General features: G+C 42.1%; 1 protein-coding gene across 1 annotated transcript; it reads right to left on the minus strand.

The window, feature by feature from the left end:
• Positions 1–4,714: 4,714 nt before the first annotated feature.
• LOC129116719 (delta-like protein C) lies at positions 4,715–14,004 on the minus strand. Its single transcript, XM_054627486.1, has 10 exons — positions 13,729–14,004; positions 13,139–13,381; positions 12,797–12,857; positions 12,207–12,464; positions 10,952–11,143; positions 10,519–10,688; positions 10,060–10,276; positions 6,928–7,663; positions 6,596–6,710; positions 4,715–6,181 (listed from the first exon to the last, which is right to left on the minus strand). Exons 1-10 carry the CDS (start codon positions 13,777–13,779, stop codon positions 6,176–6,178), a joined length of 2,049 nt encoding a protein of 682 aa, XP_054483461.1. The 5' UTR covers positions 13,780–14,004; the 3' UTR covers positions 4,715–6,175.
• Positions 14,005–19,135: the final 5,131 nt, after the last annotated feature.

The following is a 19,135-nucleotide window of genomic DNA, read 5'->3' on the forward strand; positions in this document are numbered from 1 at the left end:
CTTTAAGCGAGAAACCTTATGTTCATGTGCTGTTATGTGTTCCCATTAATATGTCCACCATGTGGTTCCCATGGAGTGTGTGTGTGGTTGTGTGTCTGAAAGCAGGAAGTTAACAGAAAAAGACTTGATTCATGTTCTCTTTCCTCCTCACAAATGTCTCTCACACACACACACACACACACACACACACACACACACACACACACACACACACACACACACACACTCACACATGGAGACTACATGTCATGCAGGATTGAGGGCAGACAGATAGTGTGTATCCAAAACAAGCTGGGAAAGAGAGAGGGAGGAGCAGAGGTCAGAGGTTGAGGACGGTGATGGAGTGATGACAGGTGTATGTTCTTCACTCTCTCTTTCTTCTTTCATCTGTCCCTCAGTTAAACCTCTCTCTCTCTGTGTCTATCTCTCTGTTATTCGCTCTTTTTACTTGGACTTCTTGCCACTTTCAGGTTGCTCCACACTCTCACACTAAAGCTGGTGTCCATAGTATGTTACAGCAGAAAACATCACAGAAGCAAAACGTATCCCTCTGGTTCCAACGATGTCATGTCAGGTTGTCCTGACGGGGGCTAAAGAATACTCTAACGTCAGGGAAAATTTTAGCCAGGACAATGGCTAATTTTCGAAAGAGGTGCGTGACCTCCCACCTCAAGATAAGTGTAAGAATATGGGATCTATGGCTACCCACAAGTCACCCCTTTGCAGACATGCCCTTATTATGCTAATCCCAGGCAGTTTTGGTAAAAAAAATGTGCAGTTTTGGGATTTTCCGATGTTGTTCCCAAAAGTCTTGGCGTTTTAATGAGGTATTTTGGATGGATTTCTTTTTTATCAATTCTCCAGTAAAACAATGGTTATATTTAGCACCAAATATGTGTTACAAATGGTATCAACCCAAACATTGCTATCACAATCTATGAGATGTAATAGAGCATAGTATTTGACATCATATACCTCCGTCATAACGTTCTAAGCCCTTATACATTTCACAATTGTGTGTAAGTGCTAAGAACATAATGATGGAAGTAAGTATTTAACACTGATTTATGACGAGAAAAACACAGCTCAGACACAGTGCTGAGCTGCATCCTAAACTAATGTTCACATTACCAGCTGTCAGATGATGTACACAACTTCTATGTGCCGTATACTGATGACCTGCTATCTCCTCCTAAAGATTCTTAAGGTTAGTGTATCAAAAGTAAAAATACTCATGCTATTTTCACAGTGTATTATTAGAATATATTATGTTTTCCTGTTTTTATCACTATTAGAGTTTGTCAATGTTGAACCACTTTAAGATACTTTTTATCCAACTGGGGTAGATTACTGGTTTAGTACTACATTATATTATATAAACTTATCTGTGGCTCAGGAGGTAGAGATTGTCCACTAATGGCACAGCTTTTGTGTCTTACCCAGCTCGACTGGAAGACATTACAGGTGAATAGGGGAAAGAAACAACTGATCGATATCACCACGAGACTTCCCCAGTTGATTACTTGCATTAAGACGATTCTTTTTTGTATTATAAGGTTTATGAAATGCTATTTAAATATGCAACTAAGGCATTATCTAATGGTATCTTTTGGTGATTTTTGAAGAAATATACAGACTAAAATATACAAAGTAGTGTCTTGCTTTAAATAAATAAGTAACATTGAATAAATAGTCCCTCTGAGAGAGGTTTGTGGTTGTATTGGAGTGAAGGCTTAAATCTCAAGACCTGGACTTAGGAAACCACTTCTTAGCAGTAAAAGTACCTCCACCTTAACTTCTGTGATGTCTGATCAGCATCACACATTATACTGAGACCCATAAATCAAGACTCACACCATTTAGATCTCCTTTTCGTCACATTTAAAAACCAACATGGTGGTGACAAACCACTAAGACAGGCACGGAACACAAGCAACGAACGCAGGAACGTAGACACCTGGAAAAAAGAAACAAGAAAAACACACAGACTAAATACACCAGGGAAGGAGGGTGAAAACAAGGGATGGATAAATCCATAGACTGTATATAAGAAGTGGACATAGTCATGGAGACGTCACCCATTGGTTTGTGGACTGTTATGAAGCCTGACAGCCCGATCCGTTCCAGCTGCCTGATTCGTTCTGTGCATGTGTGGGAGAACCTTGTGCGAGAGGTGAATGGACATTGGAGGCCGGCCGATAGCGTGCATAGACCCCGCACACCTCGCTTCAAAATGTAACTGAAGTGAGTTTAATGATAAAAGGGCATACAAATTTGTAAAAATAAAAACTACTGATCTGCAGACCAGGGAGCCTCTCTACGGACTACGGGAACAATAACTTGAGCTGCCGTGGCTGAGTCGCTCTTACTTGGCTTATCTAGTTTGAAGTGCCGCTTAGGGTCGTAGCTAGGCCAACGTAAGCCATTAGCAGCAAGTAGCCAATCAGAGGCTGAGTACAGGCAGGTCTTCCTGCAGGCATCCTGGGTAGGCGGTCCCGCACATGCACAGAACAGATCGAGCAGCTTGAATCCGGTCCAGGCACTGACAGAGATTTGAGTTAGGCGACTTGGCCATCGCCAGCTTGGATTATTGCTGTCGCCATCTTGGTTTTTTGCATCCAAGTAGAAAGGCAGGAAGTAAAACCAAAACATAAGAGTGTTTAAAGAAAGTGACTATTTAAAACTCAAAGATCATGAATGTGGGGACGTCGATCCAGAACAATCCACAACATCTCAAACTGCACTGAACCTCCACTGATACTCATCACTCATAACTAAAGCTGCAATAATAACAGCCGACTAATTATTCAATAAGGAAAATGATCTAATTCTGTGTGACTTGTGCTGATGTGCAAAAACAGAAAAAGGCATGTGTACACAGAGTAGTGTGATTTTGAGACAAACACTTCAGGACAAATTTTCACTCCGTGGGTGTGTTCAGGCTGTGCTCATATAGCGTTGAAGCTATACCTACTAAATTGAATGCAATATAATTCAAAGATTCCTAGCAATCAAATTGAATGTAATCCACGTAAGTATGAACCAGGAAGTTCCGCAAAAAGTTTGCTGATAGTGCCCTATGATAAACCAGAAGTCGACGATAATTAAATTATTATGTAACTTCCGTTCTGAAGTAACTCCTCTTCCGTAGTTATTTTACTTACTTTAAGTTACTTTTCCTAAACCGTACTATGTTATTTTGTTGCCTAAACCTAATTAAAATGTTTCCTGTAGAGACGGATGTTTATTTTGAAAAGTGTAAATTGACACATGTTGCTGGACTTTTTTAGGAACATTGAGGAGTAACTTTCTCATAAGATATCATACAAACCTTTGAATGAGGACACCATGGTCTGTGGGCCTTTCCCATTTCCCAGGTAGTACAACCTCGATTCCTCTCCTTGCATTTAAGTCCCTCTAAAGATAGATAGGAATGGAGGAGGTGAGGAAGCGATGTGAGAAGCAACACATTCTCACCCAATGGGTCAAATAAGACAGCCTGGTCAGTGGCAAACACCCAGTTGTCACTCCCAACTCATCAGACAGCTTGGTCAGTGGCCCTACACGAGACAAACTATGATCCGCAACGTATCGCACTAGGAAGAGACTTTACACACGGGTTGGACATCTGAGTCTGAAACATGAGGTTTAATTGTATTCTTATTATTATGTGCACTACTGCAGCGATTTAAACCCCAACCCCGGCAATGTCGGTGCACTGCTCAGCCTGTTCAGCAGCAGGGCTTCAATATCAGGCTGCCTGTTAGCAGAGTGTGATCTTTGAGCTTTTACTCAGCTTGCTGGGAGTCCGTTGGTTTCCATTTCCACCAGGTGAAACAGTTCAACCTGAGGATAGGCGTGTGTGTGTGTGTGTTTCAAAGACAAAGCCGTAGAGGTGAACAGCAGGTGAGTCAGAGTCTGAAGTTCTCTCCACTTTACTGCTGTCAGTGTGTGTGTTTGTTTAACTGTGTGACATGTGGCAGCAGCTACTTATTAACCAGGAGACTCTGTATCAATTACAAAACCCTGAAACTCCGAATGGCGAAAGTAAAAGTAAAAGAAAACAGAGCCAATGTCACTGATAACAGAACAGTTGGCAACCTCCAGGTCTGAAAATAGAAGCCAATGCCTAAGGGCCTTGCATTCAATCTAAAGACCGTCAGCGTGTAAGTCCCCTGGTTTGAAAAAAAAAGTCCATTTGTATAGAAGTCTATGAGAAAATGACTCTTCCTCTAACTTGACTTATTACCTCACAGCATTTTTGTCTTACAGCTTTAACCCTTTTGCAGTGTGTTTACAATTCATGAAAGCTATTGTAAAGTTTTGGCAGTCTAAAAATATCTTGTTGAGTGTTCGGTTGTACTTAGTTCCACCCTCTTTTCTCATTGTTTTATTTCTGCTCTATTAAACTGTCGAATGCTACCGGCTGTTTGTGGTTGTTCTTGTGATATCACATCTTGTGTTGTATTTCCTAAGCAGTGCCCACATTTTTTTCCAGGAAAAAATAAATAATGGATTTCCACGTGTCCTGATATAAAAAATAAAAGCATTGCGGTGCTCATCCTCCCATTCATTACTTTCTTACATCAGGACAGGTCACATATGTGGTGTGTTAAAAGATCATTGGTGTTATGAAAGCTGAAAGACACTAAACACAAAGGACACAAGTAATAATGTAAACACAATGTTATTTTTCAAATTTATTTAGGAAAAAATATATTTCTTCATTCTGACTGAGACAATAGGCGTAATAACATAGACATATATACAATTCTCTTTCATAAATACAAAATTATTTACAAAAGACAATTAAATAGGGAAACTATCTTCTGGAGGATATATACACATTGCATTGTTTTCTTAAATTAACGAAGATAGTAGACAGACACAACTACACATATTTTTGGTATCATAAGGATTAAAAAAACAAGTGATTAAAAAATAACTCTCTTTGGAGTCCTTCACTGTTGTAAAAGTTTCAATTTTTTCTGCAAATATAAATACAAAAACCCTGATCTGTGACTGACATGTTGAGCCTTAGGAATGTTGCCCAACAGCAGCTGGTGTTTTGATTGTTTTCCTGTTTACTTGTTGTGACAGCAGTGGTTGATGAAGGCAGCATGAGAGAGACAAGGCAGCAAGTTTAGTTTTTTTTTTTTGCTTTTTGCTCCATAGAAAAATAAACTTAAACAATAATGGAAAAAACAAATATTTATCACAGGAAGACAATGGTAAAATAGTTTTGATTTGTAAGATGAATCCAGCTTGGCTGGACCTTCATCCAGCCTGAAACATGTTTGACTTATCTTTTATACCTTGTCAAAGGTAGATTATCACTTTTAGGATTATCATGAGGTGAGCATGTAGGAAACAGCTGTTGCTAGATAGAGGTTCAAAGTATCCTTGATTAAACCGAAAAATAATTTAGACTGGGTTTAGAATCAGGGATATGATGGGTCTAAAAATACAGGACTCCAATAAGGTTTTCTGGGATCATAAAGACACAATTTGAACATGAGATAAAAATCCCCTCTGCGTCTTGGGTCCTGTTGTTTTCCATAAGAAGAGGCACTTCAGAGTTTGTTTCTTCTTACAGGCCACCATGTGATTCTTCAACAAAAAATTAAATAAAAAGGACGGAGCGACAAATTGTCCAGTTCAGCTTTTAGACAGAAAATGTTCAGGTTGTTTGACGCAAAATAAATGATCCGTCTCCCGTTCCTGTCAGCAGTTTCCTCTGACGATTTGATTGACACATGATACTGTGAGATTATACGGGAAACGGTTGCCATGGTGATAAGAGAGCATAGCTAAGGCACCGGTCTTCTGATTGATTCTTTTAGTCCTCTCAATAGCTTTTGATCCAAAGAAGAGTCAGATATAAGGACAGAAATATTATATTAAGATTTAAAGTATAAAAAAAGATAAATAGTGCAAATGACGCCGGATATTCACTCTTCCTCTCTTCTCTCCTTTTTCTTTCTTTCTTAACAGATTCATTTTCATTCGAACATTGTCAATATATAATGACAAAACAAGCCCTTTCTTGTAGTTTCTTTCTGTTGAGCAGCAGAAATAAATATTAAATAAAATAAAGTGTGTTGAATAGATCCTCAGGGTGAAAACTTTTCAAGCCTTCAGCGTGATCGTTCCCCGGCGGTCTGTAAACTGTAGATTATACCTGAGAACGAGAGAGATTTACAGCAGTTAGTAAGCAGTTTATGGCAAGGCTTCTTCTGGTTCAAAAAAATAAATAAATGCTAACATTTATAAAACGGGATGATGCATTTGGAATAAGATTTACAAACTGATCACTTTTCAAACTAATTGTTTATTTATTCTTAAATGCTGATTTGCAGTGCACATTAAGACAACTATTTCTGTTGTCTGATTTGACCATCGTCTAAGTTTGTATAGATATAAATGTATTCAATTTAAAATGAAACTTTTGACCTAGTGTGCTGATCATTAAAACTACAAGTGAATTCTGTATATCCTTTTTATCCATTCAAAGTGTCAAACCAGGAGTCTCTTATTGATCAAATATGAGATACATAAATGCAGTTGGAAGTTGTGTTGGTAAATGTGTCCTCACCTCAGTAGCAAACACACACTGCTCCCTCTGCTCTGGGATGATGAACACTGAGTGATACAGGCTGTCCTTTGAAAAACTCAGAGGAGGAACGATGATGGACGAGTCACACTTCTTACTGTTGGAGAGCAAGAGAGAGAGGGGTTGGTACAGCGGCAATAACAAAGACTTACACAGAAATACTTTGTTAAGGAGTATGAATACTGGAGTGATCAGATAAAAGACAAACATGCTGTGACTTGTCTTTACAGAACAGTCAAGATTTCTGAGAAGGAAATATTTAAAAAAGGACAACAACATGAACAGACACACTGAGAGAATCATAGGGTTCTTACAGGTCAAACTTGTTCCTTGCCAGGCGCTGCTCGTCTTTCACCAGGTTACAGTCTGCCATTTTGTTTTTAAAGATGGCCATGTTGTCGCCGTTCTCCAGCAGTGCTGCATCCTTATTGGACACTTTAAGTTGCCCCCCCGGGATGAGGAAGGCCTCCTTTTCTCTCAGGCTACACAGTGGCGCTCCTGGTAAGCCCCCATTATAAGGTCCACCCCCACAGATCACTGTGTTGCGGTTGTTCACCGTCTCCAGGTCGTTCTTCACCGATGTAGTAATGCCCGTTAGCTCTCTGCCCCAGCGGAGCTTACGCAGAATGTGGATGGCGGCAAAAACCAGCAGGGTCAGCGTCACCAGGCCGAGGGCAACGGCAGCAATCAGAGCAGAAGGAACATCACTATTCCCCGTCGGTTTGGTTGTTGGCTTGCTGAGTGAGTACTCGCAGCGTGCGCCCATGAAGCCCGTTGGACACTGGCACACGGGCCCAGTGAAGTGGGTGTAACAGGTGCCACCGTTGTCGCAGGGGAACTGGTCGCAGGGGCTGGTCCGCGTGGAGCAGGCCTTACCGGTGAAGCCGAGTGTGCATGTGCATGTGAAGTCGTTGATGCCGTCAACGCACGTGCCTGCGTTGCGGCAGGGGTTGCTGGCGCAGTCGTCAATGTTGGTCTCGCAGCGAGAGCCGGTGAAGCCAGCCCGACAGCGACACATGAGGCTCTTACCGAAGTCCAAACACTGAGCTCCTGGAAGAGAAAGACACAGGAAGGTTGTCGTTAAAACCCAAATGAAAAACAGAAAAGGCTTAAAGAAAGGTGCTGCTGACATGTTAGGGAGTAGAGCATACTTCTTTTAAAAAAAAAGAAATAAAACGTGATATTAAACAAACAAAAAGGGTTTGTTGAGAGGTTCTTGATTGCAAACACGTTGAATTATTCGCAATCTTCAAAACAGGAGGATTTCATAGGAAAAGACCATCTGGACAGAAGAGCGGGAAGAGACTACATGTATTACAACATTTCATCTCAACATATGACGCTCATCAAGAGAGAAATGTGGGGGTGATTAGAAACATCCTGAGGAGATGTTTTCCACCGTCAGTAGGGTTTACTATAAGAGATTTGTGAATTATGTTTAGGACTTGCTGACTCTTTCTTCATTGTTGCAACTAATCTGTTAAATCTTGCAAACCAACACCATCTGTTTAGCATGTAGTGAAGGAGAAAAGGAAAGGAAAGGACCTGAGGACACTCCTCTTGCAGCGGCTGAACTTCTGGAGACATTTAAATGGGACCTGTTGGGTTGACTTTGGGCCACACAGTGAGCTCAAACTGCGACTAAACACCGTTAAAACAAATCCAGCTCCATATTTGGTTGCTCTGTGTAGCTGATGTGTTGCAACCCTGCAAATAAACAACCACTCAGTTATGATGGTCTTTTTTTCTCTCGCTGTCAGGCTCACTGAGAGCCAGGAATGATCACAGATCTAAGATAAGCAGGCGGCGGTTTCTACACTCTAATGAGGACCTGAGGGACAGCTGAATGCTGAACTGGGACCTTCAGAGATTACAACTGTGTGTTAATTGTAATATTCAGTGATAATGTTTTATTTTGTGGTGCCAGTTTTGTCTGTGGAGCCGTCTGATCTTGATTATCTGTCAGTTTGTCGCTGAACAAAGTCTGAGAATCCATCTGCATCCTTCTTTCTTTACTAAAACTCCATGTAGTTGTTTTGTTTTTTAACATTTTTAAAATGTTTTTAACATAACAACATCCTAAACTACTAGGAGCATTAATCAGGTTTGTTGTCAGAAAACTAAAGCCGTCATGCCGAAAGAAGAATACATACACAGGGTAAGCATACAGTTTGCATGCCACAGTGAGGTGCAAAGTGCCAAGTGATCTTGTAAAACTCTTTTGGCACACAAGAGGAGCGAGCATTTAAAAAATTCAAGTCAGCCTGGCGCTGACGGCTGTATCAGCGCTGGATTCCTGCCAGAGCTGAGTGCAACCAGGTAGAGAGAGACTTGAGAGTTCTGAGAGTCTCCAGGACTACTGCTAAAAACAAGCTTGTTTACGACGGCAACAATGAGGATGAACATGTTGGAGCTGTCAGACAGAAGAAGATAAGACATAGACAAGAGGCTCCTACGTGACAATCTAGGGAGTTTAATCTGCCCTCTGAAATGAAATGATTGTGATTTTAGTTTTGGATCATTTTAGATGTGCAATCATTCTTGCAGATCTGTTTAACACAAACATACTGCAAAGTTGCTAGTTTCTAGTTAAACCTGCAATGAAAATCTACTAAAAATCCTGTTTAGACAACAATAGATCTAACTTAGAAAACTGTGGAGTTTATGTACATAAATAATTAATGGAAGCCATTGGAAGCCATTAATGCATTTAACCCATCCCGGAGGAGCAGTGGGCTGCTAAGAAGTGCCCGGGGAGCAACTGGGGGTTAGGTGTCTCGCTCAAGGACACCTCGGCATGTTGACTGTAGAGGGGTTCAAACCACCAACCTTGTGGTTACGGGACGAGCAGCTCTACCTTGTGTGCCACAGCCGAGTTTTCACACTGACTCAAAGGTTATTGACTCCAACAAGTTCAACTTATTGGTCCTTGTTATTACCAGTGGCCTTTAAACCAAAGCAATCAATATCCCTTTTATATTATTATGATCATTACTGTTATTAAATGTCATATAGCTACAACAGATGTGCCTGTTAGCTGTGATAGCCACTTACAGTAAAATATTTGTACAGTAAGTGCACTTCACACAAAAAGAAACTTGCTTCAGTAAGCAATTTTGATAATTTATGATTAATAAGTTATGAAGTCTGAGGTAATTATAAAATAACAGAAACAATCAAATTAAGTTAAAATATATAACAATAACAACTGATGATACACAATAAAAGGCAACACACTGAGTGGTTGTTGAAGCAGCAGGTGGTTTCACAAAAACAGAATGGTTCAAGGAAAGCCAAGTATGTACACTCATGGTGGTGTACACTTCTGTATGCCTGACCAAGTTGAGTAGCCGTTTCCCACGTTAGTTTCTGCTATAGCTTATAAAGGTTTTTTGAGTGTTCACTTATCTTTACAGTTTAATAAACTCTGAAGGAAAGGTTCATACCATTGGCACAGGGGTTGCTGCTGCATCTGTCGATCCTCTTCTCGCAGTTGGAGCCTGTATACCCGGTCGGGCAGCGGCAGCTGTACCCGCCAGCCACGTTCTCGACGCAGGTTCCTTCATTAAAACACGGCCCGTCTGCGCATGTCATGGCACTGATCTCGCAGTTCTTCCCATAGAAGCCCTGAGGGCACTCGCACGAATAATCATTCTCAAAATCCTGGTGGAAAGATGAGGAGAAAACAGGGTGAGGAGGTGAGGACTTCTCTGCTATCTTGTATTGTGCTTTTATTTATGGTCCCAGTGTTTCTGTAATTGTTAGGCAGTTGTTCAATGCTGAATGACTAAAATTTAAAGAAAGACAATCTAGAAGTTTTGTCAACTGTTTGAACAAAACCTTCTTGAGCTCAGTGAAGATGAGTGTATAACTACAGCTTCATCAGATCCAGTGCGTTGACTTACTTTGCAGCTGCCGCCATTCTTGCAGGGGTTGCTGTCGCACTCGTTGGTCTCAATCTCGCAGTTCTTGCCAGTGAACCCGGGGCGGCAGGTGCAGGTATAGCTGCCCTGGCCGGTGTTGGTGCATGAAGCATCGTTCTGGCAAGGCTTGTGGTTGGTGCAGTAGTTCAGGTCTAGAGTAACAGAAAGTTTTGGTTAATTAACCAACATAAGCAGAGTCAGCTACATAAACATGAGCAAACATCTGGAGTCTGATGTATATTGATAGTTGAAGGCTGGCTAGTTAACAGGTGAACTGGCATCATTTATTGGTCAGTGGTTATGTGTGGGCCTCAAACTTCTCGCTTGACACTTGAATGCTAAAATACGTCCTAAAACTGGTCAATAACTGACAAAAGCATGTGTTTGCTTTTGGGGTGAGCCACCAGACACTCACCTTGGTCACAGTACAGGCCTCCCCATCCCTCCTGGCAGTTGCACTGCCACGGCTGCTGGCAGGTCCCGTGGAGGCAGCCGGGGTGTCGGGCGCACTCCTCGCAGCGCTCGCCCTGCCAGCCCTGCCGGCACACACACTCCCCGGGAGACTCGCAGAAGCCGTGCTCCTCGCTGCACCCTGCTGCACAGATGGCTGATGGGAGAAGGAGAGGGAACGCAGGGAGGGAGGGAAGTCAAAGGAAGAGAGGGAAAGGGAGAAAGGGGGAGGGAAGAGGAGAGAATATTACTATGAGTGCATGTGTGTCTCATGTTCTTCGTTCAAATCACAAAACAACCCCCCCTCACCTCTCAGGGCCTCATACACACACACACACACCCCTTCAAGTGCTTGTTAAGTACTGAACGAAGCAGCTGGCCCACACAACAAAAGCAACACATGCCGTCTCTTTTCACGCAAGGCAGCGCACATTAAGCTCCAGCGCGTGTCCCTGTTAAAACGTGCAGACCGGGGGCCGAACGGGGCCCGACTGTTGAGCTAAAAACAAAAGGAGCAGACCCCAGAGCCAACACACACACACTGGAAACAACAGAATCTCTAGGATCTTTTTTTGTCCCCCACAGCCACCAGGAGAAGCAATGGCATTGACAACTGCTTGACTTAACAATTTCAAGGCCATTGGACAAAAAAATTAAGCGCCAAGGGCCCCATTCTTTACCCCCCTCTATCCCAATCTGAAGAAACGTTAGGATAAAAAAAAGGAGGGGGAGGAGAGTAGGAAGAGCGGTCACAATGCTGTTAAAGAAACACTTTTGGTCAATTTTGGTGCTCTATTAAACCAACGCTGGTTCCAACAAATTTAAAATAAGCTTCACAGCTGAAACCCTTCTAAAAATGTTGCAATTAGAAGTAAAATTCTTAAACTCATTGCTGAGCTCTACTGAAAAAACTTCCCTACAGGAATATTACAGGACTGTTTAGAAGTCTCAAATATATACTATAGCCAATAAAATACTTTCCTTATCATAAAGTCACTTTGAGTTCACTATTAGGTAGCAAAGACACAAATTTAACCCTTAATGCAATTTTACATCAACATGGTGATGATGCCTTTAAGGACCATTCTGGTCTTTCTGTGGCAAGTTTAATCCCATTTACTTTGAGTGTATTTCTTTTCTCTCATGTGTTTAAGTGCAGGAGATTTGAGACCTTGTAGTTTGGTTACATTGAGCAGTGAAAGGTCATTATGAACACTTACGATCAGAGCAGTACTCGCTAGTCCAGCCCTCCAGGCAGCGGCGGTTGCCTTGGTCGTCGCAGGTCCAGTGGCCGAAGGTGTCATTGCGGGGCCGGCAGAGGGAGGAGCAGGCCTCGCCGTGGTAGTGCTCGTTGCACAACACATGGTAGGAGTAGCCTAGCTCGCTCTGGTTGCCAAAGTGCACGTCGCGGGACCATTCCTCCCCGACTGTCAGCCTGCGGCGGGTCGCTAGCCGGCTGATGAGGTTGTTCTGGTTTTCTAGATGAGCGAGGGAAGAGATGGAGAGAATGTTATGGTCTGTGTCGGATAACTGAGGACTTATTCTAAAATAAATAACAACCTGAACACAAGTTAAGACAGTTTAAATATTACAAAATCTCTCTCCTTTTCTATAATCTTCCTTGAGTTTACATGGGCTACTCCAATGGTGACCAAACTTTAGTTTAATATTGACTTTACAGCAGGCAACACGAACTTCAAGTGTTACAAATATGTTATGGCAAGTCTACACTATTTACAGATGTTTAACGTCTTCTATGTTAGTGGGAAACAGCGCCGCCCTGTGGGGAAGCAGCAGGAGCAGTAGTTACCTGTAGACCCCAGGCCTGAAGACTCCGCGTTCCAGGCTTCAATGATCAGAGAGAAGGTCCCCTGAATGAGTTAGAGAGGATCGGTTAATGGCGAGTTCCATGGTGTAATCAATGATTGCAAATATTTCATTTCTTTCTTCTAAATTTTCATTTTGAAATACACAAGAAGCTGGACACGTTACTTATACGGTGGACACAAGGCTCTGAATGTAAAAAGTTAGATATCTAAATATAGATGTGGCTAAAAAAAAAGGATGTTGTAAAACACGTAGATCACTGGAGAACTTAAGGTGTTAACATTCTGGATTTTTCAGACAAACCCGTGTGATTTTTGTCACCTACCGGCCACGTGAACTCAAAAGGCACCCTGATGGGCGCGCTCTCGGAGATGGATTTGGAGTCTGCGCCGAAGATCTCTGTGTTCGCGGAGCCGTACGTGCACGGCGGCTCCGTGTTGATAACATCCTGCGAGTGCTTGAGGCACACGCGGAAAAAGATCTGGCAGTCCTGGGACTGGAGGCGACAGACGCTGCGTTCGCTGGTGAAGGAGTCGATCTTCAGCTCGAAGACCCCGGAGGAGATGGCCTGAGGGGGGGGACAGAGGGGGGAGAGAAGGTTCAGATACAGATATAAATAAAACATGACAATTATGATAAAAAAAATAAAAAAAAATAATGATATGTACATGTTCCAAACAAATGAGCAAAAGTCGTTTTCTTCTTGTTTTATTTCCGCAGATATCTATTATATTTGTGACTCCAAACTGTCTGTACTGCACAATTTACAAGCTGCATATTCACGAATATGTGGTATTAAAATGTAAGTAATTAAGGTCCGACACAAATGAAGTTAAACTGTAAAAACCCACAGCGGCTCTTAAAAGTGGAAAACACAGTCTGAATTCCTGTGAGTGTGCTGTCACTGCTACTCACCGTCTGCACCGATACTAACAGCAGGAGACACGGCAGGAACGAACGCGCCATGGCGTGTAGGCACGGAGCGTCCAGGTAGAAGGCTCCGGAGGGTCCAAGGTAAGAATAAAAGCCTTAAATCCACACGGGTCCAGGGAACAGAGCGGGAGGAATATCAAGTTTTTAAAAAAAAAACACTCCGGGAGGAAATACAAAAATGAGGGAGTGTGTGGCAGCGGACTTGATGGGGGGAAAAAAACCCCAAGATATGGAAAAGGAAGACCCGCTGTGCTGCTGAACTCTGGACTGTGCCAACTGCGGTATGCACCTCCGCTTTATACTGAGGAGCAACAGGAGGGGGGGGGGGGGAGGAGGAGGAGGAGGAGGAGGAGGGGGCCACACTGCAAGAAATATCCACCTGAAGAACAAGTCGTCATCCACTGCTGACACGCGCGCGGTGAGGTGGCTGAACTCGGTTGAATTAAAGCGAAACTTTCCCTCAGTCCCTCCGTCAATCAATCAACAGTGACACTTCCGGTCCAACGGGCGGAGTGACTGCAGTTTACCGGCAGAGCTACACCTGTTGGTGTAACCGACTCCCATCACTGGGAAGCCCGCCACGCGTGCATGATGTTACTCTACAGGTCTGACCTGGAATCTGTCCTGGCTTCGACCTGCACAGACATGAACTGCTCAAACGTTTCTGCATTTTTTTTATTTTTTGAGTTTTGCATTTAAAAAAAAAAAAAAAAAAAAAAAAGATATAAATGCGTCTCATCCTTTAACGGCGAACGATGTAAAAATAAAGTCAGGAGGCAGGGCTGTTTCTTTCAGTGTTGAGTGCTAAGGACTCTTGAGTGGTAGTGGGGTGGGGGGTGATGGGGGGGGGGTGGGGGGGGGGGTTTTATAGGGGCCCCCGCTTTGATTCAGTAGAACAAACTGTCAGGCGGCAGCTGCAGCAGCCGGAGCGGCCAAATGTTCCTTTTACTGCCTCCCCTCGGTCAACCGGAGAGCGTTCACACACACACACACACACACACACACACACACACACACACACACACACACACACACACACACACACACACACTTTAGAAGATCACAGCAGTATGGTTTACTAGACCTTTTGACTCAAAAATAAGAAAATGATGGCTTAATTAAGGCTTAGCAAATATTTCAGGGGGGGGGATGTTGGCCCAATATAACCTGTTGTAATCTACATCCATTTACCAAATCTATGTCATGATGCTATCCAAATAATAAAACCGATATCATATCATTGTCCGAAAATAATACAACTATACAGTTAAAATCATTAAGAATGAATAAAAATAATAACACGGTGCAGACATGTTACTGTAACTTTACTGTTTATAAACATCGGTGAAATGTTGTAGTGTAAAGCCTACACTACACACACACACACACACACACACACACACACACACACACACAAACACACTGGCTTTTGTTAAGGCGTAAACAAACAGTTAACAGGAGCATTTAGAGACGTCAGGTACATGTATAACTGTGTTTTCTCTGTGTGTGTGTGTGTGTGTGTGTGCGTGTTGGGTGTTCGCTGCTCTGATGTCATCAACATAAAGCTAATTTCCAAACTGTGTCTGTTTTGTGTGAACACATTTATTAAGTTATTGTGACTGAACTTTACAGGAATTTAAATCTTCTGTATTTATGTACAATTTTGAGGCACTTTAACTTTACTTAAGTTCCATATTTAGCTATTTTACACTACATTCCAAAGAGAAACTGTACTTTAAGCCACATATGGCGCATGGTTGCTGTTTTAAACACGTGGTTAACGCTGTGATTTCAAACAAAACTACTTGGTTATGTTCAGGAAAAGGTCGTGATCTGGGTTAAAATCAGGACTTATGATACGTGGATTAAGGTATATACGTAAGGTAAGTAGTCAAAGTAAACAGTCAACATAGCCTTTAGAGACATTAAGATTGGCCCTCTGGCTGAAAGTTATGTGTTGGTTTGACCCGTCCATCCATGATATGATCTCTTAGATCAGAGTAAACAACTTGGGTGGGATGGGTGAGAACAAAACAAAAACACTTAATCCAATCCCTGTTTTTAGGTCTAGTGAAAACTTTAAGTTCATTAACCTTGAGATGAGGGAAACTCTGAATATTCAGTTCCAGAAAGAGAGGTAACTTAAACTCTGGCTCTTTAACCATTACATACCATAACAATTAAAAATCCACTGTATTTTAACCTTTATGTCACCAAACATATTACTACTGGATCACATAGTGAGTTTACAGTCATGTCTTTGATCTATTTATATATTTTAAATCATCTTCAGTTGCTGGCCCCTGTGTTTGTCCCAGCCAGATTAAAGCTGAACCAGTCTACTTAAATGTAATGTAATGTGAGCTACAGCCTAGTACACCGTCAGATATCACCTCTTTATCATCCATTAAGGAAAATGGATTCATGGATAACACAGAATCTAACTTATTGTGTTAATTTATTGGCACTTTCCCCAGGCTCTTTATCTAAAGATAAAAGTGCACGGTCAATAATTCAATTCAATTTCAATTCAGTTTATTTTGTATAGCCCAGAATCACAAATTACAATTTTGCCTCAGAGGGCTTTACAATCTGTGCACATGCAACATTCTCTGTCCCGGAACCCTCACATCGGCACAGGAAAAACTCCCCTAAAAAAGATACAATACACATGCATTAATATCTCTACGTCCACTGGATTAACATGGAGACTTTTTTCATTCACCACTCACAAGCTCAACTCAAAGTGAACAAACTCAGAGTTGATGGAACACACTCTGATCAGCTGATCTGGAACTGAAAAACTGAAAAGTCCAGGGTTAGACTCAGAGTTAGTTAAACCTGCTTTCTGAGACAGAGCCCTGGATATGCCAAGCTCTCCATTATTAATAAATAAACAATATATATATAAAGAAGTTGCTTTATTAATAAAAAAAATGGTTTCATCCTGTGATGTCTGCCTATTCTCTGTACACAGGTAAGATAAGGGGGACAGGTGTGTGTGTGTGTGTGTGTGTGTGTGTGTGTGTGTGTGTGTGTGTGTGTGTGTGTGTGTGTGTGTGTGTGTGTGTGTGTGTGTGTTTATGTGTGCTAACAAACTGTTGCTTTCTTCTTTTCTTTTTTGGCGCTCGCGACCCACCTCGCCCTCTATTGTGATTCTAATGAGGACAGCGCGTGCCTCCATTGTCCACCCTCCCCCCCCTCCTCCTCATTCTAACCCCACCCATGGCACGAGGCACGCTTCACACACACACACACACACACACACACACACACACACACACACACACACACACACCAAGCCTTCTATTGTCACCGTGTTTGTATCCAGACGCGTGTTGTGTGTGTCTCTGGCGGCTTGAAACAAAAGCAGCGCATTGATGAATAATATGATATAAGCCCGCACGCGGACTGTAAACAATGACTCACACAGTCAATGAAAGCTGTAGTGGAGCCCATCCATCCGCGTGTCAAACAACAACACTGCCCTCTCTGCCGCATGGGACTTCACAGTGATGGGGAAGATGGGACGCAACAGATTCAATAAACCGGGTTCCCACCAATATAAAATAACAGATGTAGGTCACGTGAGCTGTAATATAATATGTGATTTTACATTCAAGCACATGGAAGCTTCTGACTATATAGTTGATGTATAAAGGCACAGAGGATATATCCGTACCTTTCACCTTATATTATATTTAACTTTATATTATTCCGGTGTACACTGTTATGGTTATCATATAACTCTACATATACTATATTTCTCATCACTATAATTGTTTTTTCCAATAATAGTTCTGTACTGTGTGCTGTTTGAATTGTAATTTAGAGTTCTGTGGAGATCAATAAAGGCATCTTCTACCACAATATTCTAGTAAAGATTATTATATTTGTTGTATTTAAAGAGGTCAGAAAACGCTCTTGGCTAGCCTGCAGTATCCGACAACATTTGTTCATTCAGCCATCAGCTGATCCCAGATATGATTCCCTCACTTTGCTCTATAAGTTGTGTTTTATTCAATGTCCTTTAGTGTTCTAGAAAATGTTTTCACTGATTCATAATAATGAGCATTAATGTGACGCACGCGCCCATCCATCACACAGAAGCTATCTACCTCAGCACGTGCAGCGTCCGCTCCCTGGAGAGCAAGGGGGGGCGCGTGCACACAACACCAGGAAGCATCGTCGCCATCAGCCGACAATATGCACATATTCGATCGCGCGCCATCTGCTTATTGATCTGCTCTCTGGCTGCAGCCCCCCCCCCCCCTCACGGCGTGCCCCATTACCGAGATTTCTATCTACTACACAAAGAACTGTCACTTTGTTCCGTCACGCGCACGTCGGCGTCAAACCGCGTGCACGATGAACTAAAACCGACCAAGATGTATTTGAATCTGAGGTCATGATGTGCTTATTCACTTTTATTTTTTTTATTTTGTTAATAATCAGATCCACAACTGTAAGTGTTTCATATTGTTTGTATTATATACCTGATAATATAGATTTCCTCTACATTGATTAACTGTAGGCAGAGGTGGAAGAAGTAAATGAGCAACTCAACAAAGTAGAACCAGTCTGTTAGAAGTAAACGTTTATTTTAAGTAAAACAAGTGTATGCAGAATCAGTCATCATAGAATAAAATAATAAATGAAAAAAAACACAAGAACAAATAATGTTTAGGTATCTATCGTTACCCTAAACACCCTTTGTCCTCCCGCACGTGTCCAAATGGTCCAAAAGGAGGCACGAGCTTTTGTTGAGGTGAGAGAACCCACAGCGCGTGCCCGGGGAGGAGGAGGGAGGTGAGAGAGACGGAGCCGTGGGAAAGTTTCCGGAGGTGTGAGCAAAATGTGCGCGAGTGAGCTCCGCGCGAGGTGTCAAGTCTGACACCTGCGCAGACATGCGCAGACCGGGTCGAAACAAACGGGTCGTCACGAGCCGGAGGAGGTGATGACGGTCAGACTGTAACCAATATATAAATATAAACATCACGCAATATGACAAACCTACCGTTCACCTGTCAATCATAGCCCGTGTTAGTCCCGCCCCCTCCGACCTGAGAGGACAGAGAGGGTGAAAGATGATTTTCTGCTTTTATTAACAGAAAGACAGATAAACCTAATTTATTTTTTTAAAGATGAATACTGATTTCACAAAGTTTCAACCTGTTCTTAAAAAGACAGTTTTTACATTTGCAACGTTTTTTTCTGAATAAAAAAAGCATGTATTGAATATAAACATATTTAACAGACAAAGTTGTACATTAAAACAGGCCAAGACTTTATTAAACAACTTAACAAACCTTAAGAGTATAGATATTTCTGATTGAAACACGTGCAATGGCTGAATTATGAATTATTATGAATATCATCACTGCTAACA

This window comes from Anoplopoma fimbria, chromosome 1 (assembly GCF_027596085.1).
Source record: "Anoplopoma fimbria isolate UVic2021 breed Golden Eagle Sablefish chromosome 1, Afim_UVic_2022, whole genome shotgun sequence".
Taxonomy (NCBI): Eukaryota; Metazoa; Chordata; class Actinopteri; order Perciformes; family Anoplopomatidae; genus Anoplopoma; species Anoplopoma fimbria.